This window comes from Colias philodice, chromosome 29, assembly GCF_061535455.1.
Source record: "Colias philodice isolate Cphi_HAF_F1 chromosome 29, ilColPhil1 Martin Lab GWU primary, whole genome shotgun sequence".
NCBI classification, from domain to species: Eukaryota; Metazoa; Arthropoda; class Insecta; order Lepidoptera; family Pieridae; genus Colias; species Colias philodice.
In genome coordinates, this window is record NC_143114.1 from 6,932,436 (window position 1) to 6,959,783 (window position 27,348).

The following is a 27,348-nucleotide window of genomic DNA, read 5'->3' on the forward strand; positions in this document are numbered from 1 at the left end:
AGTAGCGTCGCAAGTAGATTTGAGTCGCCATGTTCATGGATTCGATTCCCGGCCAGGTCAGGATGAAAAAAAATATTTTTCAAACTTCTTTCCAAGATTCCAGATTTCCCATTTATGAGGTAAAATTTATGTAGCTGGCAGCCCAATTCTTCACACACACTAGCGTCTTTACAAATTGCCTAACACACACTACAGAAATGAGTTGCCGCATTCACAGAGCTATTGTTTTTAGGTGGGGCGGTATCTAGTCGTAGCGCGCGCGCGGAGACCAATCCTTAATCTAAGATAGATGCTAATTAGTGCCACTTTTTCTTTGAGATACAGATAATAAAACTATTTTTAATTTTTTAATAGGTCTTTTGAAACGGTTTGACATAAGAAATACATTTTTATAAGTTATTAAGTTTTTTTAAGAAGTGATACCTTAAACAAGCCACATTTACTTATTAAATAGTGATATAAAAATAAATGAAAAAATAATTACATAAGTACAGTACGATTCAAACTTAATGGCGGCCCGGAACATCGATCTGATGTGCAGAAAACAATTTTAGATATTATCGAAACATTATAGGTCGGATACGCGCGCGCTCGTGCATTCGCAGTTAACTTCCGAACCGCCATTAAGTTTGAACCGTACTGTAGTAAGAGTTTACCAAGATTATTTTCAAATCCAAAGCATATATATCACAAAGAAGAGATTTCTTTATCAGATTCTTATATTTATAATATATTATTAATTAATGTTTATCTCGAGGTACTCTAAATTTACAGGCACTAAGCTCCAACACAATATTTATGAAAAACTAGACTACTTGTACGTTTTATTAAGTACATTACAACTTCTTTAAATAAAATGACCTACTTCTTAATGTAATGTGTATGTATGTTGCTACTTGACCCACAAATATATCTAAAAATACGTGTGGCACTCGAGGACTACCGCGGTAAAGCTATTGCATAGCATACCGCTGTGCCGGTTGGAGTGGGGGTGTTAGGTTTTTTCGTTACGGATTTTTTACATTTGGTCGCCGCGCTCAAAGTCCGAGATAAAAGCTATGCAATAGCTCAAAAATAAATTTCCAAGGCGTGGTGTAGAATATTTATTATCTGTAAAGCAATGTAGCATACTACAGCTTACTGGAAAAATGGACGTAAAAAATAAATACTCTGTATAAACCTAAGTCATAAAATAATAATCTGGTAACAATTCATAAATAAAAGATTTTACTCCAAAAATATACCTAGTTTGCTCAAAGACTATGATTTCCCGTTTAATATTTTTTTATTTCTAAACGTTATGACCGAGAACTGATTCACAAGAAAAAAAAAATGAAATAAGCGGGGAAAAGGTTAAAAAAGAGAATATGGCCACATGGCTGTACAAAAACAAAAAAAAATACAAATTTTACAGTACTTATCATGACGTAACAAGATTTTAATAAAATATTTTGGTAAGTAATAAAGAATAAATAAAAATAACTATAATGGTTTGCGAACTTATAATTAATACTTATTTATTTAAGAAATTATATAATTGACTTAACGAACATATACTTACCTTAACCGTTAACTTAAATAAGAAATGCCGATCGCTGAGCGTAGTCAGAAAAATAAAATATTGTGATGTAAAAACAACTAGAGTTAAAAATAATTCAACTCGTGAAAAAAATAAAACAAAAATACGCAGTTTCTATACGTCATTTCACACGATAAAAAATTTATTAGGTAATGTTAAGGGTAATGATTAAGTTTACTTTTTTGAAATCTGTAAATGAAAATTAGAAATTCGATTCGATAGAACATAGCACAGAACATAGTCTCAAAATGTTTTTGGTATTATCTCAAAACAATTTAAACACAGTCTATCTTTAAACCAGAGTTCTGTCTCTTTAATAGTTGTCTATGTGAAATACGACAAAACCAGATTAAAGATAACCCGCGCTTAAAGTTAAACCATGTCTAAAGTTTTTTTGTGGTAAGACAGAACAAGATTATATCCAAACTATTATATAATATAACACAGTACCTAGTTCGGTTCGGACCGCCTCCTTGGTACAGTGGTTGACGCGTGAGCGAAGAACCGAGGGGTCCTGTGTTCGATTCCCGGTGGAGACGAAGAAAAAAAAATGTCTCGGTCTGGCAGGACACAAAAGGCTGATCACCTACTTGTCCCTAAAAAAATCGATCAGTGAAACAGATGTATGCATAATGCATCTGCCCCTTACCCCACTAGGGGACACGGGACTTCACTTACTTACTTTAGTTCGGTACCTAGCATAGAAAAATATCATTATCTATGATATTTATAGAGACATTTAATTGGAAAAATGACGTATGAAACATAACCAAAAAAAGGAAAACCTTTGCCTAACATTTACATTCTCAGGCTTACAATAATTCTTATTTACGTGTTTTATAAATAATATCCCATCGAATGGGTTCTAGCGTTTTTGTAGTAATCGAAATATTCTTGCGGTGAACGTGCGTGCTTTTTGACAACGTCATCTAGTTGCATCTGGTCACCCCAGTCCGCCTGTAAATAAAAATTAATTATTATAAACGAAACTAACCTTCTATAATCCCGAGGCTCTTTCTTTTAATAATTATGTCACGTTCGATTATTTATCTACGAGATTGATTTAATTATACTATGGGCTTTTACAATCTTACGACAGTATACTTAAATACAAAATATAGATAATACAAAAATTAATTATCCCTACTATTAGAATATATATAAAAATGAATCGCAAAATGTGTTGGTAAGCGCATAACTCGAGAACGGCTGAACCGATTTCGATAATTCTTTTTTTATTATATTCCTTGAAGTACGAGGATGGTTCTTATGTAGAGAAAACATAAATATGTACCACGGGCGAAGCCGGGGCGGACTGCTAGTAATATTATAAATGCGAAAGTAACTCTAACTAACCGATTTTGATGAAATTTGGCACAATCTTTAGACCCTGAGAAAGAACATAGGCTACCTTTTATTGCGAAATTTATAAATTTAAAAACAGATATACAATATATTATAATGCATCTGCTCCTTACCCCACATGGGACTAAACAATTTTTTATTACTATTTAATAATTAGCCAGCAAATTGTTAGACCAACTGTTAAAAGGTAAAGAACAAGCAAATAACACGGGGTCATTCATTCTCATATTTACATACTAGCTTTCCGCCCGCGGCTCGCCCATTCAAAGAAAAGCCGCATAGTTCCCGTTGCCGTGGGATTTCCGGGATAGAACCTATACTATTTGTTAATCCAAGTTACCCTCTATATGTGTGCTTAATTTCATTTTAATCGGTTAAGTATTTGCGTGAAAGAGTAACAAACACACACATACACATCCTCACAAACTTTCGCATTTATAATATTATAGTTAGTAGGAATTCTGTAGGATCAATGATATTTTATTAAACAGATATGTTATGAGCTGATATAAAACATGAAGACTAGAAAACGTCCTAATTGGGACGTATTGCAGACTAAAGTCTGTTTCACGCACCGGCACGCTGCGCGGTTGCGGCGGTTGCGCGCTGCTACGAAATTACCATCCAAAATGCCATCGTGTGCATTTAGAAAGCGTACCAATTATGTTACCAAAGTAAATAAAACACAAGGGATCTCATACCACACGTAAGTACGCTTTATTCTTCGATTTATTAATATATTTCAATTATTTTCCTAATATTCTGATATTTGGAGGTGAGCAAAAAGAAAGAGATCGATAGTGTGATTGATTGTGTGATTGGTGGCTTGAATAATGTTTGTTTACATTCACGCGCAATTGATAATATCTAATAAGAGACAAATAAAATATATATTTCAACTCACAAAATTGGGGAACAGATGCCGTTTGTCATCAAATTTCTTTTCACTGATGACTCTCATGAGGTACAGCCTCTCCACCCAGGGCCAGATCATGTAGTCCAACATGCCTGGTCTGCTGCCGCCGAAGTAGTTTGTACCTTAAATGTATCGGGGTAAGATGTATTTTTGCATAAATAATAATAAATAAATATTTCAGGACAATTTTCACACACGGCTCGATCTGATCCCATACTGAGCTTTCGCTTGTGTTATGAAAACCAGATGATAAACATATACATATATAATTTTAAATAAATACTTATATAGACAATCAACACACAGAAAACATCGATGTTCATCACACAAATATTTGTGGTTTCCCGGGTGGGAATCGAACCCACGACCTCTGGCTTGGAAGGCAGGGTCACTACCAACTAAGCCAAAGTCAGATGATGGTAGAATGTTGTTTTTGTGAAACTCAAGAAAATTTAAATAAAATGAAACTCAAGAGAAATAATAGTAAGACCAGTAACGTTCCCTTGTGTCAATCCAAATTACCTCTATGTTTGTGCCAAATTTCATGAAAATCGGTTCAGCATTTCTTGCGTGAAGTAACAAACAAACATACAAACTTTCGCATTTATAATATTAAAAGGATGTATAAATAAAAATATTACCTCTAGACGCTAATTCTTTTTCGAACACATCCAAAGTATGTAAAATTTGTTCACTGCCAAATACAAAGTTTGTATCGAAGCATTCCAAACTGCCTTTGATCAACTGAAAATAACGGATTTAAATCAGTTAAATTGGGAGTAATGTCATATAAAATAAAATTAATCCTATTTAGGGCCGATTTTTCAATGCTTGAATAAAACTTATTCTTCGAATAATGTATAAAACTACCATTTTAAAAACGTATTCTAATTGCCCGTATTTGACAGTTTACGTGACATTTTAATATTATCGTGTAATACTTTATTGGACGGATAAGTTTTATCCAAGCATTGAAAAATCGGCCCTTAGTTTAAACATGACACGATAACCGAATATAAATTAGATATTACAGTGTAGATTTATTATGTTAGCTGCTCCGCACGGTTTCACCCCCGTGGCTCCACTCCTGTTGGTCTTAGCGTGATGATATATAGCCTACAACCTTCCCCGATAAATGGGCTATCTAACACCGAAAGAATTTTTCAAATCGGACTAGTCGTTCCCGAGATTAGCGCGTTCAAGCAAACAAACAAACTCTTCAGGTTTATAATATTTTATATTATAGTATAGATATGACCGTAAGACCTCTTATTTCCAGACAGTTTACGCCGTGAATTGAACTGACTGGCAAATTCATATTATGATCGCAATAACCAGCCATGGTTAATTATCCAAACTCAAACATTTATTTATTCAATTAGACTTCTTCTAGAAGTACTTTTCAATCGTCATTACATATTTTTACATTTACCACCGATTCGGAAAGCAAGCATCTATGAAGAAGAACCGGCGAGAAACTCCATAATATGAATTTGCCAGTCAGGTCAATTCACGGCGTAAACTGTCTGGAAATAAGGGGTCAAATACAAAGTTTGTATCGAAGCATTCCAAACTGCCTTTGATCAACTGAAAATAACGGATTTAAATCAGTTAAATTGGGAGTAATGTCATATAAAATAAAATTAATCCTATTTAGGGCCGATTTTTCAATGCTTGAATAAAACTTATTCTTCGAATAATGTATAAAACTACCATTTTAAAAACGTATTCTAATTGCCCGTATTTGACAGTTTACGTGACATTTTAATATTATCGTGTAATACTTTATTGGACGGATAAGTTTTATCCAAGCATTGAAAAATCGGCCCTTAGTTTAAACATGACACGATAACCGAATATAAATTAGATATTACAGTGTAGATTTATTATGTTAGCTGCTCCGCACGGTTTCACCCCCGTGGCTCCACTCCTGTTGGTCTTAGCGTGATGGTATATAGCCTACAACCTTCCCCGATAAATGGGCTATCTAACACCGAAAGAATTTTTCAAATCGGACTAGTCGTTCCCGAGATTAGCGCTGTCAAGCAAACAAACAAACTCTTCAGGTTTATAATATTTTATATTATAGTATAGATATGACCGTAAGACCTCTTATTTCCAGACAGTTTACGCCGTGAATTGAACTGACTGGCAAATTCATATTATGATCGCAATAACCAGCCATGGTTAATTATCCAAACTCAAACATTTATTTATTCAATTAGACTTCTTCTAGAAGTACTTTTCAATCGTCATTACATATTTTTACATTTACCACCGATTCGGAAAGCAAGCATCTATGAAGAAGAACCGGCGAGAAACTCCATAATATGAATTTGCCAGTCAGGTCAATTCACGGCGTAAACTGTCTGGAAATAAGGGGTCACAGTACGGCCCCTGCTATCGAAATTAATGACAAAAGTATCTGTCCTTATTCACCTCACGAAGCTGTACAAATACGAATTACTATGTTATTACTTATTAGTATAGCAATTATCTGGATCAATATAACTGCAATGTCAATTATTAAAAATTATTCAGCTATAAGGACTTTACATTATGGCCGGTTTTATGAACACAAATGCAAAATTTACTTAGGGTACCGTTCGTAATTAACTAAGATTTAAGTAATATGTATGAGATAGAGAAGAAGAAATGAATCTCATTTAATATTATATATTTCAAAAGTCGATCTTGTGCCAAGAGGTCACTCGAAAGAAAAGAGTACCTAGGGTACCTTTTGTAATCAAAAAAATAAAAGAATAAGTATGAGAGGATGTTGAAAATTATTATTATTAAATGTTTCGATCAACAACCGATCCCGTACCTTAGGGTACTTAGGGTACCTTTTGTAATTAACTAATCTTCTTATATATAAAAATGAATCGCAAAATGTGTTGGTAAGCGCATAACTCGAGAACGGCTGAACCGATTTCGATAATTCTTTTTTTATTATATTCCTTGAAGTACGAGGATGGTTTTTGTGTAGAGAAAACGTAAATATGTACCACGGGCGAAGCCGGGGCGGACCGCTAGTATCTAATAATGATATGATGGTGAAAATACTAACCTCATTAAATCTCTCAATCAGCAGTCGATCCTGTGCCTTTGTGAAGGGGTCGCTCGAATGCAAAGGGTACCTAGGGTACCTTTCGTCCAGATAATCACAGATAACCACACTTTCGAATATATATTTGTCCCCTTGGTCTGTGGGTACTTCGAGGACTGGTATTTTGTCTGAAATATATAAGAACAAAAATATTGTTTTTTTTTAAATTGAAAATCTTGAACGAGTCTTGTCTTGGAGAGCTATAGATCAATATTATAATACCACGCTACGACCAATACGAGCGGAGTTTCAATAAAAAAAAATAATAATTTATTGTTAGACGTAACTTTTGATTTAATATTTTTATGGATGAATAGTTGTCTTGCATTCGTACGAATCCTGCCTAGGGTCTCGGACGTTGTTTATACGACGTTTGACCCAACTACCTTCATTTTGATAATAGTCGTTGACTTGCTATTATTTGTTATAAACTGATTACATCAATTAGGTAGTTGTCTAGAATCGAAGTACATTCTTATTACATTCAAATTCATATTCAGCCCAACACCTGTGTAATTTCTAAAATTATATTAATATTCACATAAAAACTCTCCACCTATATTACTTGGAAAGATTATAATGATAGGTCGGTATGATGGTGTTGGACAATGGACAATAAATTAAAAAAAAATATCTTTACTTGCAATAATTTCTTTTTAAATACAATTCAATCATTACCTTTAAAATACTCACATCGTCTATTATTTGCCTTGAACCACTCTGGAAGCCTCAAGGGGTCTAATTTATAGACCTCGTATTTTGCCTTCTTAGCCTCTAGGATGAGCAGAACTCTGTGCCCATATGGGTTCATATCCACGTGATATAAACGCAGTTTGTCGGATGGTAGAGCTGGTGGGGGGAGGGGGCCTGGAATACAGATAATAAATAATATAATTAAAATTCTTAATTGTAAAAATACTTAACGCAAAAATCATTTCGATGTGGTGTTTACTGATTAGAAACTAAAAATAAAAATTATTGTTATTGTTTTTAAAATTACATGTTGTACCCTCACACTTATTATATTTTGTTTGTCAATAAATATATACCTACTTAAGTGTTCCTAATAATCCATACATATTTATAAGATGGCAAAAATATATCAAGAGTCATTGACCTTTCTATCATCAAATATCTCACGAATTGCACAAAGTATACAAAAATAACTCAACGTATAAACTGACCTAAATTTTCTATCTAAATTGTACTGACACAGTTTTTGAATGCAATTAACGGCTTAAAATGTTCACAATTATGAAAAAATGAAATAGTCGTAATAAACAATTATTTTAACATATCTATACCAATATTATAAAGCTGAAGAGTTTGTTTGTTTGAACGCACTAATCTCAGGAACTACAGGTCCGATTTGAAAAATTATTTCGGTGTTAGATAGCCCATTTATCGAGGAAGTCTATCTCAGACCATCTAAATCATTAAAGTGGGTCAAAATCGAATCTGAAAGAGTCGGTTAATCACGTATATTATTAGAGAAGGTTAATCACGTATCAATTCAATTTAACATTAGCTACTATTAAGTATTCTGTGATTTAGGTGAGACAATTTCAGAACTTATTTTTTTTATTTTATTAAATACCTGCTAGCTGTGCCCTGCGGTTTTACCCGCAGTGCTCCACTCCTGTTGGTCTTAGCGTGATGATATATAGCCTATAGCCTTCCTCGATAAATGGGCTATCTAACACCGAAAGAATTTTTCAAATCGGACCAGCCCCCCTAGACAAGTGGCTTTCTATTAGCGTAAAGTTCAATAGATTAGATTATGAATGTATGAGATTGACGTAATCAATCGTCGCCGTCGTCGTAATCAAACGTCAATCTCATACATTCATAATCTAATCTATTGAACTTTACGCTAATAGAAAGCCACTTGTCTAGGGGGGCTGTAGTTCCTGAGATTAGCGCGTTCAAACAAACAAACAAACTCTTCAGCTTTATAATATAGGTTACTAATAATTAGTATAGATTCATAGCGGCTCCTTAATTGCCTAATAGAAACTGTTGCTTTAGAAACTTGGCCGCTTGTTGTTCTTATTTGATTGGCAGTCGGTAAAAATAAAAAAAATACCATAGAGTACCATTCATAATGTCATTTATATCTATACTAATACTAATTTTATAAACAGGAAAGGTTTGTAATTATCTATGTATGTATGTATGGTTTTCACGCATAAACTACTGGACCGATTTCAAAAATTCTTTCACCATTAGAAAGCTGCATCTTCACTGAGCAACATAGGCTAGGTTTTATCCCGGAAATCCCACGGGAACGGGAACTATGCGGGTTTTTCTTTGAAAACGCGGGCGAGGCCGCAGGCGGAAAACTAGTACATATTTACATAAGAATAGTTAACAATCTAGGCTGTTTGTTCTTCATTCAATGTTATCAAAGTGAAATGTGTTACCGTAATTCATTATCGCGATAAAGAGAACAATATAATACTAGTTGTACATACGACGTTGTTCATCTATACTTGATATTATAGTTTGTTTGTTCGAACGCGCTAATCTCAGGAACTACTGGTCCGATTTGAAAAATTTTTTCGGTGAAAGATAGCCCATTTATCGAGGAAAGCTATAGGCTATATATCATCACGCTAAGACCAACAGGAGCGGAGCACTGCGGGTAAAACCGCGGAGCACAGCTAGTATTTCTACCTATGTAGTAATTTGTGACATAACATCTCTAGAGTGTAGTAATATTGTTGGTTGAGATAATCCTTACTTATTTTTTATAGATATGTATTTCCTTATTATATCTTTAGTAAATTAAATTATGCATACTGCATAAATAACCGCAATTTCTCCGACTTAATCCTTAAATAATAGGTACTAAAAATAGATCAACATTAGAATACCTAGTATTTATACTGTTTACAGTTATAGGTACTACTATAATCAATAATCAGTGAGTCATGAGTCATGAGTTATGACGTAATATGTACGTAGCACATACTATAATATTATAAAGAGGAAAGGTTTGTAATTATGTACGTATGTATGTATGGTTTTCACTCATAAACTACTGGACCGATTTCAAAAATTCTTTCACTATTAGAAAGCTGCATCTTCACTGAACAACATAGGCTAAGTATATTGCATTTTCAAAAAATTAGAGATCCTTACCAAAAATGCAATAATGTGACCCAAGGTGTAAAAAATCCTTAATAAAAATTCTGTCATCGCGTGCGCTGCGGAATCTATTCCTTGAAGTACGATGATGGTTCTTATGAAAAAAAAAAGGTAAACATGTAGGTACCACGGGCGAAGGCGGGGCGGACCGCTAGTACATCACTACATAGTATAAAACAAAGTCGCTTTTTCTGTCCCTATGTCCCTTTGTATGCTTAAATCTTTAAAACTACGCAACGGATTTTGATGCGGTTTTTTTAATAGATAGAGTGATTCGAGAGGAAGGTTTTAGTATATAATTTATTAGGTTTTAGACAAAGCGGGCGAAGCCGCGGGCGTTAAACTAGTATATAGATAATTTTTAAATATATACTAATGAAGATAATAAACGCTCAGACACAGCAAACATCGAATTTCATCATACAAATATTTGCCTCGGATGGGAAAATATTAGTGTGATGAAAAAATTAACATTACTTACTTCAGACATATTATTCTAAAACCATTACACTCTTTCTGTCACAGTTGGCTAAAATATCGAGAAAGCGTGACAGACGGAACTACATTAGGTATATAATTCTTCATATTACTTTCTTTTATGACTTTAACTCGATATAACACATCCATTTATTGTTTTCTGACTAGGTTTCTACACGCGGCTTCGCCCGCGTAGTCAAAGAAAATCCCACATAATTACCGTTCCCCTAAGATTTCCGGGATAAATCCTCCTCATACATAATGTCCTCTATCAGGTCTCAAGCTATCTTATTGCAAGGCCGATTTTTACCTATTTAATTTATTTTCTGGATAAAATTTAATCTAATAAGTACATACAAAAAAAAAAAAACGAAAAATTCGCATCGATTCGAATCGAATTCGCATTCGAATTCGCTTATTGGCAAACGAACATTTTACATAAATTTAAATACAAGTTGCACGCCCGGATCCAGCCGGTCGCTTTTTCGTAGTTTTTCAAAATTTTAATATCTCTTATATATAAAATTCTCGTGTCACAATGTTAGTCTGCATACTCCTCCGAAACGGGTGGACCGATTCTCATGAAATTTTCTGTGCATATCGGGTAAGTCTGAGAATCGGCCAACATCTATTTTTCATATGTACCACGGGCGAAGCCGGGGCGGACCGCTTGTAACTTAGAAATCCAATGAACCATTATCACAGAATAATAAATAACAGCTGACTGTGGCTATACGGATATTTTATAGAAAACGATTATAATATTATTTTGTCATATTATAATTTATATTGATATGCAAATACAATAAGATTAATTTTATCAGTCCAGATATCGCATTTATCTAAAAGTGAAAGTATTTTTAATTGATAACAAAAAAATATACAAAATAATTAATAAATACAGATAACGTATTGTTATAGTAGGTAATACTTTTATCAGCAAATATTTTAAAATTTTAAAATTCAACTGAAATACCTAAGTACATACCTATTTGTGTTTTCTCAAAAATTTGCCTAGTTTTTTTTATAAAACTACATTTTAATGTTACCCTAAAGATATAAATAAACTATATATATACGTATTCCATATCAGTTAAACACGAACCTAACGACCGTGACATAGTTAAGGAAGAGTAATCGATTGTCACTTGCATATTTACGAAACACTTGCATTTAAAATGACATCATAAACAGCTGTTTTGTAACCTAAGTACTCATAACCTTGGCGATTTTAGTCCATTGTTAGATCTGATTTTTAAACTTTAATGCATTTTCTTTGCTCCATATATAAAAAAAAAAAATTACGTCAAGTAGCCATGTACGGTTATTTTTTTTTTTATTTACAGGCAGTGGTCATAAACACATTTGAATTTAAATATGTTTATGCTATTTTAAATATGAAATGTTAAAGGTCACTTACCGGCTGTTTTAAACTGATAATGCGACATTTTTCACTTATTTCTACTAGAAATGCACGAGTAAATACAATTTTCTTCCGAAGTGCTTGAACGTACCGGTTCAAATGTGGAAATAGGTACGTCACATTTAAAATAAGCTAGTATGACATCATTGTCGACCTGGATTATAGAGAACCCGACCAATTTTAGGTGACATAAACATTCTGTATGACGTTGTGATACTGGAGAACTTTTTAATTTAGCCGTATTATGTGTATAAGGTCGGGGATCGCGCGCATGTGTACGCTTTAGTTAATTTTTTATTGACTTACCTACATTGTGATATTGTTGACTTATCAGTTGAATTAATTATTATTAGTATTTCAATTCAATCTGTATTTTTAATAATTCTATCTCTGTAATTGCTTCTCATTTAATAATCTAATATTCATGAAAATGCAATGAATATTGGAAACAGTACCTATTTACCAAAATGTGTTTAAGTGTGGTATTTATGTATATAAATTATTAGAAAGGATCAACGGATGTAAATTTTTAGTTAAACTGACATTTAGGTATTTATTTGAATATAATTATATCAGATATTTCAACTTAAATAAAATGATTCATTCATACATTATTATGAACGAAACGTTTCAAAATGTTACCAGCAAAAAATAATGTCAATAATAAGGGAAATTATCACACGCAATTGTTTAAAAACCGTATAAATTTAACCGACGCGTCGCGACGTCAAAGGCATATAATATGTAATTTAGTCTTTTAATTTTAAATGGGATAGGGGATATGTCATGTGCATACATATAATTTTCTTCAATGCAACGGAAACTACTAAACTTTGTATATAGATAAAAAATTAAGTTGCGTATTCACAGTTTATATTAAAACGTGTTGATCGCATTGAGTCACGTCGTTTTGAAAATCTCTAAAAATTATCACACTTGAAGTAAATGGTAAATTTGAAAACATTATAGGGCAACACCAAAATACCAAATCCACAAAAAAAATTAGCTGTCAAATGTCACTGTCAAATTAAGTTTGACATATCGGCGATATCGAATTTTTTCATTGCGTGTAAACACCGACAACTTTCCTAAATATTGTTTATTTATTATTGGAATTGCCGCTAGAAGTGCAAGAGAATGGTTAATTCATGAGAATACAAGCCAGCCATAACACGATGTTACGATTAAGTTTTATTGGCTGGTTGAAACTTTAAAATAAGTGGTCAAACGAGTCAGGTAAGTACTAAATACGTATTTTATGACACAAATGTCCTTCACCCCGCCAATTTTTCGTTTATTTACGCGAAAAAAGAAAAAGGGCTGTGCGAAATTCCATGTTTTATTATATCTATATTCGAATTTGTATCGGTCCTATTAATTTTATTGGTTTATAACTTTGCAAAGTAAAATCACACTAATTTGCAATAATGTTGGTTATGAAAAATTCATTTATCTAAAGGATTTGCAACTAAGTTATATCGAGAAAGGAATGATTATAATAATTCAATTTCTTAAAGATACTTCAACAGGTAAGTTCTCATGAGAACTTGATAATTTCATCTAATACGAAAGCATAATTTCATCTCCGTTCCGTTTTTATAATATGAATTAAAGAAAATTATGCATATCTATACTAATATTATAAAGCTGAAGAGTTTGTTTGAGCGCGCTTATCTCAGGAACTACTGGTCCAATTTGAAAAAAACTAGGTGTTAGATAGCCCATTTATCGAGGAAGGTTGTAGGCTATATATCATCTCGCTAAGACAAACAGGAGGAGAACAGCCAGCTCTGTATACAATTCTCGATATATAATTGATCTATTTTAGCGAAAGCAGGCAAAACCACGGGCGGGAAGTTAGTAGTTAATAGATTTTTAATGATTCCAACGTTCTTTCTTTTAGATGATGGAAGACGTTGAACCTGAGCCGACTGAGCTAGTGGAACTTGAGGGTATGCCCGAGGAGGTGATCGTCAAGTGTGAAGTGATTGAAATATCTGACGAGGAAGAGGTTCCAAAGAAGTGAGTTGATTAAATGGTAAAGGTATATGGAAAATGGCAGCGTTTTAACGAGCACAGATGACAGAAGTGAAACTTCTTTGACAAGATTCAAAGACCAAAATCGTCGCCTTTCTCCATGACGTGACGGAATTGCCATGACGCAATATTGAAATTTTACTCCCAACCCGTATAAAGAAGTTTCACTTCAATCTGTCGTAAAAAGGACTTCCTTCAATATTTTTTACTTATCATTGAATATTCTGGCATTTCTATAATTTAACGTAATATGTATATTTATATAATAACATACATATTATTAATTTTAAGCAATCAACTACCCAAATAATCTCTATTTAATAATGTTGATAAATAAAAGTCACATATCGAAAGTACCCTCATTTTTCGAAATCCGAAATGCACAATAACTTCTCCTTTGTCCTCAGAACAACTAAAGTTCGATCTATTCCAGGAAAAAACGGAAACGCATAATCCCAAAGAACCCACAATCTTGCAAAACGTGTGGCAAAGTTTTTCAAACGGGTTACGAGTTGAAAAAACACACACGCACACATACAGGCGAAAGACCTTATATGTGTACAACGTGCGGAAAGACATACACACAGCCAGGGCATTTGAGTATACATGTTCTATCTCACACGGGGATAAAAAACTTCAACTGCACGGAATGTGGGGCGTCTTTTTACAGAAAAGCAGACCTGGACAGACATGAAAAGATACATACGGGTATAAAACCGTATCAATGTGATATTTGTTCGAAGAGTTTTACGCAAAAGAATAATATGTTGATGCATTATAAGACCCACGTAGGTGATAAGCCGCATGAGTGCGAGGTGTGTTCCAAACGGTTTATCACAAGGAGTAAACTCGTGCTGCACTCGAAGAAGCATGATAAGGATAAAAAGAGAAAAAGTGATTTTATTAGTTGAGTAAATGTTTTGATATTTTTGTTGCGTTTTATTTGTGTGCGAGTACGAGCTATCGTCAAAGTAACGATTATTATGACGTCATTGTCTTCTTATATGTATCTGTTATCTGCACTTAAGGTTATGAAAAATAGCTGTATGTCGATTCTTAGATATTACCTATAGGTACACAAAATTTCATGAGAATCGGTCCAGCCGTTTTGAAAGAGTAGGTTTGAATAGGCACTCAAAATTTAATGATTTGACACGAGAATCATATAAGCTTATATATTATATAGAGAAGATAGAAATATAAAAATGTATCGCTAAATGTTGATAAGCGTAAAACTTGAGAACGGTCCGAATTCGGCAATTTTTTTAAAGTTTGTACAACTGAAGATTTTTATGGAGAGAATTCACGAAAAGGGGGCAATAGGGTAGAAAAACGTCCGCCGGGGCGGCTAGTTTAAGACGATACACAAAAAAAAATCCACTGCTTGGCGGGCGGAGTCTAATAGCTCGCTATCGCGAACGCGGGTGTGCGCGATGTCATTCTTGCAAACTCGCCGCGCTGCCGCTAGCCGACTCGGGACAAACATGTATGGAGTCGTCACTCGTCATACAGTTATAATATTGTTATATATCGACGATGAAGTGTCAATATATGCTAACTACAAAAACTACATTTTTCAGTAGATAAAAAAAACGTTTTATTTCTTTTTCGTTACTGTTTTTAATTATTATTTTAGCTTACGTTCATTATCAAAGGATATTAGATATCATGGAATCATTTATTAAATGTAATTTCACAGCTTTTTAAAAAAACATGCAGATATTAGATATTGCTTGTAATTGTATTTAAACAGAAAGCCGTATTTTTTAGATACAATTTATTGCCAATATACTTAGAAGAAATTTTTCTAAAGAATACAACATTTTTTTATTTTAATATTAGGTTTTTGTATCAATACTATAGTAAAATGTTGATTTAAAATCCTGTCACTACACGTGATTATGCTCGAAGATAGTGATTTGAATATAAAACATTATTTCAATTTGTTCAACTTCATATGGACGAGATATTCTTGCTGCTTTGGTTATAGTGGCATAATCACTTGGAACGTTAATTTCTTTGTTCTTAAGCTGGCGTTCAAGTCAAGAAATATAAGATACAGCTACGTGAACACATCAGAGCACAACAGCGTCGAAGATTTACTCGTCTTCACGGACGGGTCCAAGACTGAAAATGGCACGGGTGCTGAGGTCTTCTCTGAGGACCTAAACATTAACATCTCGCACTCCTTGGGACCCCGTAATACAGTCTTTCCGGCTGAATGCCTAGGACTTCTACTTGCAGCTTCAGCCATAATCAAAAGGAATGTGACAACTTTTCGATTCGGATCCTATCGGATAGCAAAGCAGCACTGGTGGCAATCAAAAGCCATGAAATCACTTCAGGGTTAATTCTAGAGTGTCACCTAGCCCTAACTAGGGTATGTGATCTGGGAAAGTCCCTAGTACTACAATGAATAAAAGGACACATAGTAACTCACGAGGAAACGATGCTGCTGACATATTAGCCAGAAGAGCATCTCAAACACCGGTCATGGGACCTTTTCCCATTATACCGCTACCTGCAAGCTGGATCCGGCTGATGATTACCCAGCTCAGTAGCACTGCACAAAAAGCAGAATGTTCAAGCAGATCTGACTGCAAGCATGCCAGAGAAGCCCTACCAAACATTGACTCTAGACTTGCACGTCGGATTCTCAACCTACGCAGAGTGCAACTACGTGTAATAACAGGGACCCTCACAGGGCACGGCCCCTTCAACAAACATCTCTTTAATTTAGGGATCACAGACAGTCCGCTATGCAGAGCATGCATGGCGTCCGAGGAAACGGCAGCCCACGTCATCATGGAATATACGGGGGTTGCAGAGTACAGGGCAAGACACCTGGAGTCTCCCGGGTCCCTCCCTGAAGCCTTCGGCAGCCCTCACAAGCTGCTTGGCTTCATGTTCTCGGGTGGTTTCAGTTTTAGCTGGTTTCCTCCAGCTCCATCTCTCACGCAAAATAGGCGATTTTGGTAAGAGCATCCGTCAGAAAATATAATAATTGGCAGCTGTTGGCTAACATAATGCTTTTCCAGGTAATTAATTACAAACGAAACAAAAGTGCTAGACGTCAGGTCAGTAGCTGTTTCGTCATACATGTACAATGCTTAGTAATTTAATTGACTCTACGAACAATTTGTTGGTATCTTTACGCTCATAATGCGATGGTAGTTTTGGAAAAGCATCTAAAAAATCGTCAAGAATGGCAATTTTTCGATGGTTTTGTTGAGTTTGATGGAATAGCACGTGTTAGGATACTTTTTTCTTGGTTTGAAAGCATGCCAAACTCACCACTTTTAACCCAAAAATAAACTGTAGGTAAATGAGCCAAGGAAAGCGTGCTTAAAAACATAGAGCGGAGGCGTCAAGGTGTAGTTAGAATATATTGCCAGCAAAAATGACGCAACTTTTGTTATAAGGTATTGCTACACTTTGATATTTCCTCAAATTGACTGTTTACAGATAAATGACCTTTATGGGCCTATGTATTACTCTATTTTAAGTACGAAAATGCTATAAAACGAAAATCGCTAAAATGTTAGTTAGGAGGTATTGATACTTCATCGTCGATATATATTTAATTGTTGATTTATTGGTTTTATTTTCTTGCTTATAAACAAATAATCTTCTTTTTAACAACTACTTAGACATTATTAATAATTATTATTATTTCGTAATGTTTACTTTATTACAAAATAATACAGGTTATAAATAAACTTTAAAATAACAAAAAATATTGTTACTCTGAAAAAATGAAATGGTACTCAATAACGCGGACTACTGAATGGATTTAGATAGAATTTGATGCTGACGTAGATATTACATCATGCCTAGAAATGAAAGGTAATATTTCTGAAAGAAGTTATAAACCCTAATTCTTCTCAGTCAAAGTCAAGAGTGGAAGATATCACTAATACAGTAAAACTGATGCGAAACTTTGGATGTTAATTTGTATATTTTTTTGTTAGTTGTTACTTAATCACGTCAAGACTACATTACCAATTTTGATAAAATATAGCTAATTGCCTGGATTTACACATAGGATACTTTTTATCCGAACTGAACACTTCTGTGGGATAAGACAGGATTCACGATATAATCTAATTCCACGCGGGCAAAGCCGCGGTCGGAATGATATTTTTTAAATAAAAAAATTGTTTAAAAAAAACACACAAAATATATTGACGTATGTATTTATTTTTTGCACTCTATTATAATTGTAATTATTCATTACAAATAATCAAAATAAAATAGCCAGAACAAAGTTAGGCCCTGGTAGGGTAGGTAGGTACAGCAATGTGAGACGAACACTGGCTTATTTATACCAATAATAATGTATTATAAACATTAAATTAAGTTTACTTTCTAACAACAAAAATACATAATATTAGCTAATGTGAAAGCGAATCAACCAATCATCCCACAACAATGAAATGTGCACACAAATATTCATCCAAATCGGTTCATGTCATTAGGAGGAGTGACTGCAGCACCATTTTCCGGGCCCATTTTTTTGGCATTTTTTTGGATGAATATTGTGTTTCCAGATCACCCAGGAACTCAATTTAATATACTTACACAAAATTTTTCGAAATGAAAACTCACATTACTATGTAAATATGAATATAAACCTGTTTTAGTACTAAGCAATTTCCCGCACAGGTGTAGTAAATATAAATGAAATAAATATCAACATCAAATTCTTTATACAACATACATACTTATCTACCACCTACTAAGAAATGTAATTCTTGAAATTTTTTCTTTTTTTTTTTAAATATAATACTACTCCAATGAGCTCCTGTTCCATATTTGATATTACGTCCGCCATACTTCCACTAAGTTCACCATGATTTTTTATTTCTTTGCACTTTGTTGCTTTTTGCTAAAAATGGAATCATGCGATAAAACCAGTAGAGCGTTGATAACATACATTTTTTACTGAATAAAGGTACTTACGAAGGAGTGGGTTCACATTGTGAACAATCAGTGGGTTTATTTTCCTTCTGGATTCCGGATTTCTGAAAAGATTATTTATGCTATAAATGAAAAAATCTTACACATTCGTTATGTACTTAAAACAGGGGTACATATCAAACATCGTCTATAATACAATTATCATCAAATTTAAAATAAAACCAACTTACTTCATTAATTTGTTCCAATTGTAAGCATTCTTTTTCCTCCAACCTTTATGTTTCTTCTTCTTATTTTCTTTATTGTCCCCATTTGTCTCATTTTGTCTTATCGTGTTGTCACCCTTTTTTACGATTGCGCAAGCGACACAAGTTCCCCGTGTGACGGCCGTAGCGGGAATGACTCGTGCAGCGATCGGGGTAGGAAGGTACAGGGCGGCTCTCGCTATATTGGCTGGTCAGGCGCTAATTTCAAGTATTTCTTGTTTATTTCAAAACCATCGCATATTTCAAAATTCTAACACGGTAGACGTATAGGTTGTATATTTTATAGTTAATATCCAAAAAGTCGTAACTTTACGTCTGTTATTTAGAAGATGCCAGAGATTATAAAAAAATAACAATGAGAACTTTGTATTTTTTTTCTATCGAGAAAATATCATGGAATCATGTTTCTAAAACGGTAGACGTATTGTGTTACTATTGAACTTTCTTGTCAAGAATTTTCATCACGACAACTTTAATAATATAAAAATTACGAGTGTTTGAAAAGGGCTGTAAATGTTAGAAAAATTAATTCATCACCTTAATATAAAATTAGTTCCTTTAACGCACGGCAGGGGGCGCTTTTCAAATTTTTCGCATCACTGCTTTACATCAGGCAGGATAGCGGTCAAACGTCTACCTATTTACTATAAAAAAAAAATCCCATACATGAACTCAATGACGATACGAATACTTTGACTATAGTTTTCGTGCTTGGGCCTCTGTACAGTGTACTATAATATACAAAATCCTTAAAAAACCTACTTCCTACTAATTCCTACTATAATATTATAAATGCGAAAATAGGTGTGTGTGTGTGTTTGTTACTCTTTCACGCAAATACTACTGAACCAATAACAATGAAATTTAGCACACAATATAATATAGAGGGTAACTTGGATTAACACATAGGATAGGTTTTATCCCGGAAATCCCACGGGAACGGGAACTATGCGGGTTTTCCTTTGAAAACGCAGGCGAAGCCGCGGGCGGAAATCTAGTAATTACATATTAAGTCAATACATGTGTACATAGCTAAAACTTAAATGGAAATAAAACTAAATTTTCTATTGTTAATTTTAAAATTATTGACTTCTCTAGTATGCCCATATTTTTATTTAGCTTATACAGAAGTATTCAATACACTTAAATTTTAATCTATACGCATATCTATACTATAATATTATAAAGCTGAAGAGTTTGTTTGTTTGAACGCGCTAATCTCGGGAACTACTGGTCCTAGATGAAAAATTCTTTCGTTGTTAGATAGCCTATTTATTAAGGAAGGCTATAGGCACAGACTAATAATAATATACTACGTATACAACTATAGGCTATATATCATCGTGCTGGAGTGGAGCACTGCGGGTGAAACCGCGGGGAACAGCTAGTAGCAAATAAAGAGTAAATACATGTGTACTATTAATTAAAAATGTGTTGCTAGGCTTCCGTTTTAAGATCTTAGGAAGAGAAAACACGAAAAGGGAGCAATAGGGCAGAACGTCTGCAGCTGCTGATGCAGCTTGTTCCTTCTAGATATCTATACATATAATAAATCTGTAGAAGGGTCAATTTTGTACATTGAAAATATTGAAAAAATAAATAGCAGGGGGTGTTACTGGACCGATACCAAACCCAAATATGTGATTAAAAAAATTTTTGTCTGTCTGTCTGTCTGTTTATGCTGACATCACGTGAAAACTAACGGTTCGATTTCGATGAAACTTGGTATAATTATACTTTATTATCCTGGGCATAAAATAGGATACTTTTTATCCTGGAAAAATACGTGGAAAATAAATCTTAATTTTTCAGTTTTATCCATAGACGTTGTTCTGTAGAACCGCGAACACACGTTGCGTTACCCGCAGTGGATTCTTTTTTTTATAAGATGTCATTGTCAGAGTTACTCTAAGGGCCGATTTTTCAATGCTTGGATAAAACTTATCCGTCCAATAAACTATAAAGTATTACACGATAATACTAAAATGTCACGTAAACTGTCAAATACGGGCAATTAGAATACGTTTTTAAAATGGTAGTTTTATACATTATTCGACGAATAGGTAAGTTTTATCCAAGCATTGAAAAGTCGGCCCTAAATGGAGAAATAAACCATCCACGCGAAGACGGACATCCGCGCGGACGGAGTCGCGGGCGGAAGCTAGTCTTATATAAAATGTTAAAATACTTATTATGTATCTATAGTCTATACTTATGTTATAAATCTGAAGAGTTTTCTTAAACGCGTAAATCACAGGAACAACATCAACGAACTACGAGTCCGATTTGAATATGTATTTATTTCTGTGTTAGTCCATTTATCGAGGAAGGCTATAGCCTATATAATGCCGGTAAAACCGCAGGGCACAGCTAGTAGATACAAACATAATATTATCATTCATGTGTCACCTACACTTTTATAGGAATAGAGTTATCAGTATAAAGATCTATTGTTTCAATATTATTTATTCGTTCTCAAATTACAGACAAGAATATTGCATTAGAGAGAGTAATGTACCTAAGTATTCATTTTTATTTTTATCTGTTTGGCTACTATAGATACTATTTCACGTCCCGGTATAGTGGTAAGCGGGTTACGTCAAGAGTTCCTGGGTTCAATCCGTTCTACTGGAAAATATTGTTCTGAACATGGAATATTGGTATAAATTCTTAAAGGATAGTAAAAATTCGATTACGACACGGGATTCGAACCTGCGTCCTTCGCAATGCCGCCTATTTTTTAAGAATTTACATTTATAAAGAATTTAAATGCTATAAAAAACTCAATAAGAAATGGAAATGGTAAATATAATATAAAAATAGGTAAATGGTAAAATGAAACGGAATAGCCTCAGAAATATCCTTATCACTAATTCACTACATAGTACCTATAAAACAAAGTCGCTTTCTCTGTCCCTATGTCCCTATGTATGCTTAAATCTTTAAAACTACGCAACGGATTTTGATGCGGTTTTTTTTAATAAATAGAATGATTCAAAAGGAAGATTTTAGTAGGGTCAGGGAGGAAACAGTGACTCAGGCGGCTACAGTGACTCATTACTAGTTCGGCTAGAATAAGACGTACACAGTTGTTGTCTACCTCCCTCGTTTGAAGCTAACGGTCCTCGGACTTGTACAAACCAATCAGCCGGCGTCTCAAGCGCCGAACAGTGGTGCCACCACGTGTTTTTGTTTTAGTGCTCACAAAATTATATTTCAACGTAAGTTTGATTGATTTTAATATTATCTAAAGTAGGTATATAGACGACGCGGTTGGCGCAGTGGTAAAGTAACTGCCTACTGAGCCGACGGTCCCGGGTTCGATCCCCGGTCAGGGCAAATATTTGTGTGATGAACTCAATTATTTGTTCTTGGGTCTGGGTGTTATTATCTATATATGTATTTATTAAATATTATATTTATCGTCGCCTAGTACCCACAACACAAGCCTTAATTGAGCTTACTGTGGGACTAGGTTGATTTGTGTAATAATGTCCTATATTATTTATTTATTTATTTATTTATTTATATAATTTATTATGTTTTAGACAAAGCGGGGGAATCCGCGGGCGGAAAAGGAGATGCTAACGAGTACCTAATGTAGACTGTAGATTTTGATACATGCAATAAAAAAATGAATCTTTACCCTCTGGTTAAGCAACCACGGTTTAAGTACTGAGCAATGGGTTTAAATGGATTCCTATTTAGAACTCTACAAAGTTGAAAGTTTTTCAATAAATATGATAATTTGTGAGCAATATTGAATACCGTTTCACCTGACCAGCGCCTAGAATAATAAATATCTACTTACTTGGATAAAGGGTATTTTAAACTAGTAATTATTATTGAAAATATTTAATCGCAAAGCTACAATGCTGTGTTTATAGTCTGTGAAAGTATCAACAAGATCAGTTCGTAGATAAAAGACTAGCTGTGCCGCGCGGTTTCACCCGCATTGGTCCGCTCCTCTTGGTCTTAGCGTGATGATATATAGCCTATAGCCTATAGCCTTCCTCGAGAAATGGGCTATCTAACACCGAAAGAATTTTTCAAATCGGACCAGTAGTTCCCGAGATTAGCGCGTTCAAAGAAACAAACAAACTCTTCAGCTTTATAATATTAGTATAGTTTTAAAGATAGACAGACAGGCAATTAATACTTGTAACTCAATTTTTTAAAGTTTCGTTTCGAAAAGGTTTAAAATGGAACCCTATTTCCGGGCCGGAAACTGTTTGTAATTGACTTACGAATAAAATGTGTTATTTATTTAACCAACATATTTTTATCCTCTCACAAAACATGTTTCTAAATTGTTGATGAAGTCAGTTGATATTTAAAAAACATCGTTATATACATTGACTAGTAAAACCCTTTGATTATAACTTTAATCGAAAGCATAATAAAATCAATTTTAAACTCGACACAACTTTTGCTTGTTTGTCAAAATATATAAATATTTATCCCGCGTAACCAACACCTACTTTCTGAAAACTTCATATAAAAAGGCACTGCTTCAGGCTTCCTTCATTCAGTGACAGTTCGAACGTCGGCCATCTTGTACTGTAGTGGCGGGAAAACGTTCGGATACAACGATGTTAAAAATCACAGCTATGCTTTCTTTATTTTTGATAGGTGAGTAAAAATAAAATAAACGTAATAATTTGAATTACCACTTTTAATAACATACCCATGGTAGTTATGTTGTATACCTAGCAGTTTGTAATCAAATATAGCTGAAAAATTATAAGTTTTCTTGTTATAAGGCTGAAATAACAGACAGTTTTTGTCTTCATTTGTATTAAAGTGAAACTTTTATTACATCGTCTCAAACTTTTTGGTCTGTGTAGCGCATGTCGCGTGTATCGCGGCTGCCGAGTAGGTATACCTACTCGGCAGCCGACCGTCACACGACATGCGCTACACAAAGCAGTGTTCGGAACCGTTCGAACAGTTTCACAGAACTTTTACCGTGGTTTCATAAAACCACACAACATTTTTTTAATTGTAAAATCAAGCTTTATTTTACCTAGCGACTCTGTCGCATGCAGAGTATAAATGGATGAAGAAAGAAGCTGGACCTTCTAGTGATTATATCCCAGGTATAAGTGTCTGGATGTCTAGATTTTAGGTCTTTTTGGTGTTTCTTCATTCCCTGTCCAATTTATGTTTAGATTTTTATTCATTAAAAAATTGATGTAAGTGGCAACTCTGACCTTTGTCTTCTATTCTTCCTTCTGGAATCTATCATGTGTACGTAAGATGGATTGTTTCTTTTTGATGTCTTGTAATCTGTGTGTCCTTGGTAGTTTATGATATCTTCTAGATGATGTTAGAAATCCGATTAATGCATGATTTTTCCTTGTTCCTTTAATTCTAATTTTGTTTTTTTAGAGAAGTTGCATATTGGATTGTAGTTCCATGTAGAATTCGTTATTAAAATGTTTTTTCATAATGATAGTGCCTTTGGTATGCTCATAATGGCCGTGACTACATTGGGTACTATTTTTTAGTCCCTTCTGTGTAATAATAGTACTAAGAATTGATTTCTAGAGTACATAATTTTATAAAAGACAATCAATCACTATACAGGCATACAGAAAATATCCCGTATATTTAATAGAACATGGTTTATCGTGAAAAAATGGCTGTCTGTAAAGTCGGTTTACTGACGATAGTTGAACGTGACAATGTCTTTAGGCCGATTGTGCTTCTTTGTCGCTCGTTTCGCGCTCTCGCTTGCACTTCAAGCCTTACATGGAACGCCTCAGAGCGAGGTAACGCCGCATGAGTCATGTTTTTCGTGCGTGCAGTCGGCTCTATCGAATTATAAGACGTTGTCACGTCAAAAGATTTGCGTTTATTTCCTCTGTCTTATAACTTAACTAACTTCTTAATACAAAAACTTATCTATACAGGTACAGTATGGGCTCAAGGCCTGTCCTGTGACTCCTGTGGTAGCGAATGTGCATCAGCGTGTGGAACTCGACACTTCAGGTCGTGCTGCTTCAATTATTTGAGGAAGAAACGGCCTGATACTATGAATGTAATTATCCGTATTATCTACAGTTTGTATTTAATTTGGGGTATGGTAAGAAAAGCAAGCTTTAAGCGTCTCTTTGCTAAAAGACACGCTCTTAAGCTTGGGCTTCAACTACAAAATATTAATAAAAAATTAAAATTACCTATCATTTAAATTCATGTCTAGTATGCTATCTATTAAAGTATATATAAATAGGTACAAAAGTATTACAATATATGTATATATTTTAACCGAAATAATTTTTCAAATCGGACCAGTAGTTCCTGAGATTAGCGCGTTCGAACAAAAAAAAAACTCTTCAGCTTTATAATATTAGTATAGATTTGATGCTTCATAATGTGTGATTTTGTTGATTTTTACAGGCTATATAAATATTCTTAACTGTTCTTACAGGTGCGCTTTTACAGCGGCGGTACACGACCACATGAGTTTCCAGTTTACGCAGAAAACATCCCCGATGACAGATTCACGTGGTTCAACGACAAGCTGCAGGGAAACATGGAGGATTTTTACGACAGAGATTAGAAATATAGCTTTATAAAAGCTAATATGTAGAAAATATGCAATTGTAACAAGAGACCAAATATTATTTTTGTAGGTGGCAATTATAGAATTTTTCTGTTACGATTATCCGAACGAAATGACAGTTTGTTTTTTTAAATTTCTTCGCGCCAAAGAGTTTATTAGTAGTTAGTAGGTTAAAAATATACACATTTATAATTATTGTTGATGTAAAATATTACTTTCTTCGTTCTTTTTTCACAAAGTTGTGTTTTTAAATGGCGTCCTTCACCAAGATATATATGTTGGAATGTAGGTATATATAATAACATTTTATGCATGTATACGTACTAAATATTAGAATATCATATAATTATCTAAAGGCTGGGTAGATGTAGAAATAGAATAGAATTTGTAATTAGATTGGAATATTTTGTGTAAGAAATATACGCGTTTACAAAATCTTGTTTTTTATTATCCTACTAGTTTACTGCCCGCGGCTTCGCCCGCTTTGTCTAAAACCTAATAAATTATATACTAAAACCTTCCTCTTGAATCACTCTATCTATTAGAAAAACTGCATCAAAATTCGTTGCGTAGCTTTAAAGATTTAAGCATACAAAGGGACAATAGGGACAGAGAAAGCGACTTTGTTTTATACTATGCAGCGATGATGATAAAAAAATGAAAATACTTGCTGTTGCCCGCAGGTTCGTCTGCGTGGAAAATATAAATTCATGGCACAAAATTTTATTCCCTATTTTATCCCCTTGGTGGTAGAATTGATCAAAATCCTTTCTTAGCGGAAGCCTACGTCCTAACACCTATGAATGCCAAATTTCAGTCAGTCAGTTAGATAAAGATTTTCTTTACTGTTCAATTTAAGTTATACACATAAATATTACTTGAATTACTCTTATAGAATTTATAAAATTTACAATTTAAGTATACAAGTTAAATACAAAGATTGGAGGAGCTTCGGTATTTGTGCTATTACCGAATATGAGCCAATATCTTCTTATCTTCTTCTTATATATAAAAATGAATCGCAAAATGTTGGTAAGCGCATAACTCGAGAACTGCTGAACCGATTTCGATAATTCTTTTTTTATTATATTCCTTGAAGTACGAGGATGGTTTTTATGTAGAGAAAACGTAAATATGTACCACGGGTGAAGCCGGGGCGGAACGCTAGTTATTAGATAAAATTAAAATCTCCAATTTTAGATCCCTTAAAGTTTCACTTCTGACACGTGTCCTTGGCACACAAGCTCTTTTTTTGTTTAACCATATAAAACTCTACCAATAGGTGGTACCTACTACATACTATAACTCGACTTACCTACATAAGACATTTTTTCACCATACGATAGCCGCTGCGCACGTATAAGCCTTGCAAAATAGGCTTTTTTATCGAATGGGTAATGTGCCGTCAGCACATTACAGTTACTTATTAGGTCAGGCATCATGTCACATTAATAATTAATATGTATTGTGTCACTAATTGTACCTCAGTTGTAAATTGGCTGCAATATAAAGAGGTTGTCAATCCGTTGTTTTATTCA

General features: G+C 34.0%; 3 protein-coding genes and 2 long non-coding RNA genes across 8 annotated transcripts in view; 2 read left to right on the forward strand and 3 right to left on the reverse strand.

Moving 5' to 3' along the window:
* Window positions 1-27,348, reverse strand: part of LOC149476073 (uncharacterized) — a 359,309-nt gene that overhangs the window by 665 nt on the left and 331,296 nt on the right. The window lies entirely within an intron of this gene.
* On the reverse strand, window positions 1,739-12,195 carry LOC149476074 (pyrimidodiazepine synthase-like). 2 transcript variants are annotated; one of them, XM_089712682.1, is made up of 6 exons: window positions 12,017-12,195; window positions 7,648-7,836; window positions 6,931-7,097; window positions 4,502-4,604; window positions 3,849-3,982; window positions 1,739-2,536 (listed from the first exon to the last, which is right to left on the reverse strand). In XM_089712682.1, exons 1-6 carry the CDS (start codon window positions 12,042-12,044, stop codon window positions 2,417-2,419), a joined length of 741 nt encoding a protein of 246 aa, XP_089568808.1. In that variant the 5' UTR covers window positions 12,045-12,195; the 3' UTR covers window positions 1,739-2,416. The 2 variants fall into 2 exon arrangements, with proteins under 2 accessions (XP_089568808.1, XP_089568809.1); XM_089712683.1 differs by having other exon boundaries at window positions 7,663-7,836; window positions 12,017-12,186.
* LOC149476075 (uncharacterized) lies at window positions 13,047-14,986 on the forward strand. 2 transcript variants are annotated; one of them, XM_089712606.1, is made up of 3 exons: window positions 13,047-13,255; window positions 13,923-14,041; window positions 14,490-14,986. In XM_089712606.1, exons 2-3 carry the CDS (start codon window positions 13,923-13,925, stop codon window positions 14,965-14,967), a joined length of 597 nt encoding a protein of 198 aa, XP_089568732.1. In that variant the 5' UTR covers window positions 13,047-13,255; the 3' UTR covers window positions 14,968-14,986. The 2 variants fall into 2 exon arrangements, with proteins under 2 accessions (XP_089568732.1, XP_089568733.1); XM_089712607.1 differs by lacking the exon at window positions 13,047-13,255 and adding an exon at window positions 13,271-13,548.
* LOC149476076 (uncharacterized) lies at window positions 18,615-19,595 on the reverse strand. The gene is made up of 3 exons (XR_016318022.1): window positions 19,207-19,595; window positions 19,019-19,080; window positions 18,615-18,944 (listed from the first exon to the last, which is right to left on the reverse strand). It is a non-coding gene; the product is annotated as an uncharacterized LOC149476076 (long non-coding RNA).
* Window positions 23,633-26,230, forward strand: LOC149476077 (uncharacterized). 2 transcript variants are annotated; one of them, XM_089713184.1, is made up of 4 exons: window positions 23,633-23,874; window positions 24,273-24,341; window positions 25,158-25,285; window positions 25,676-26,230. In XM_089713184.1, exons 1-4 carry the CDS (start codon window positions 23,835-23,837, stop codon window positions 25,805-25,807), a joined length of 369 nt encoding a protein of 122 aa, XP_089569310.1. In that variant the 5' UTR covers window positions 23,633-23,834; the 3' UTR covers window positions 25,808-26,230. The 2 variants fall into 2 exon arrangements, with proteins under 2 accessions (XP_089569310.1, XP_089569311.1); XM_089713185.1 differs by lacking the exon at window positions 24,273-24,341 and having other exon boundaries at window positions 23,640-23,874.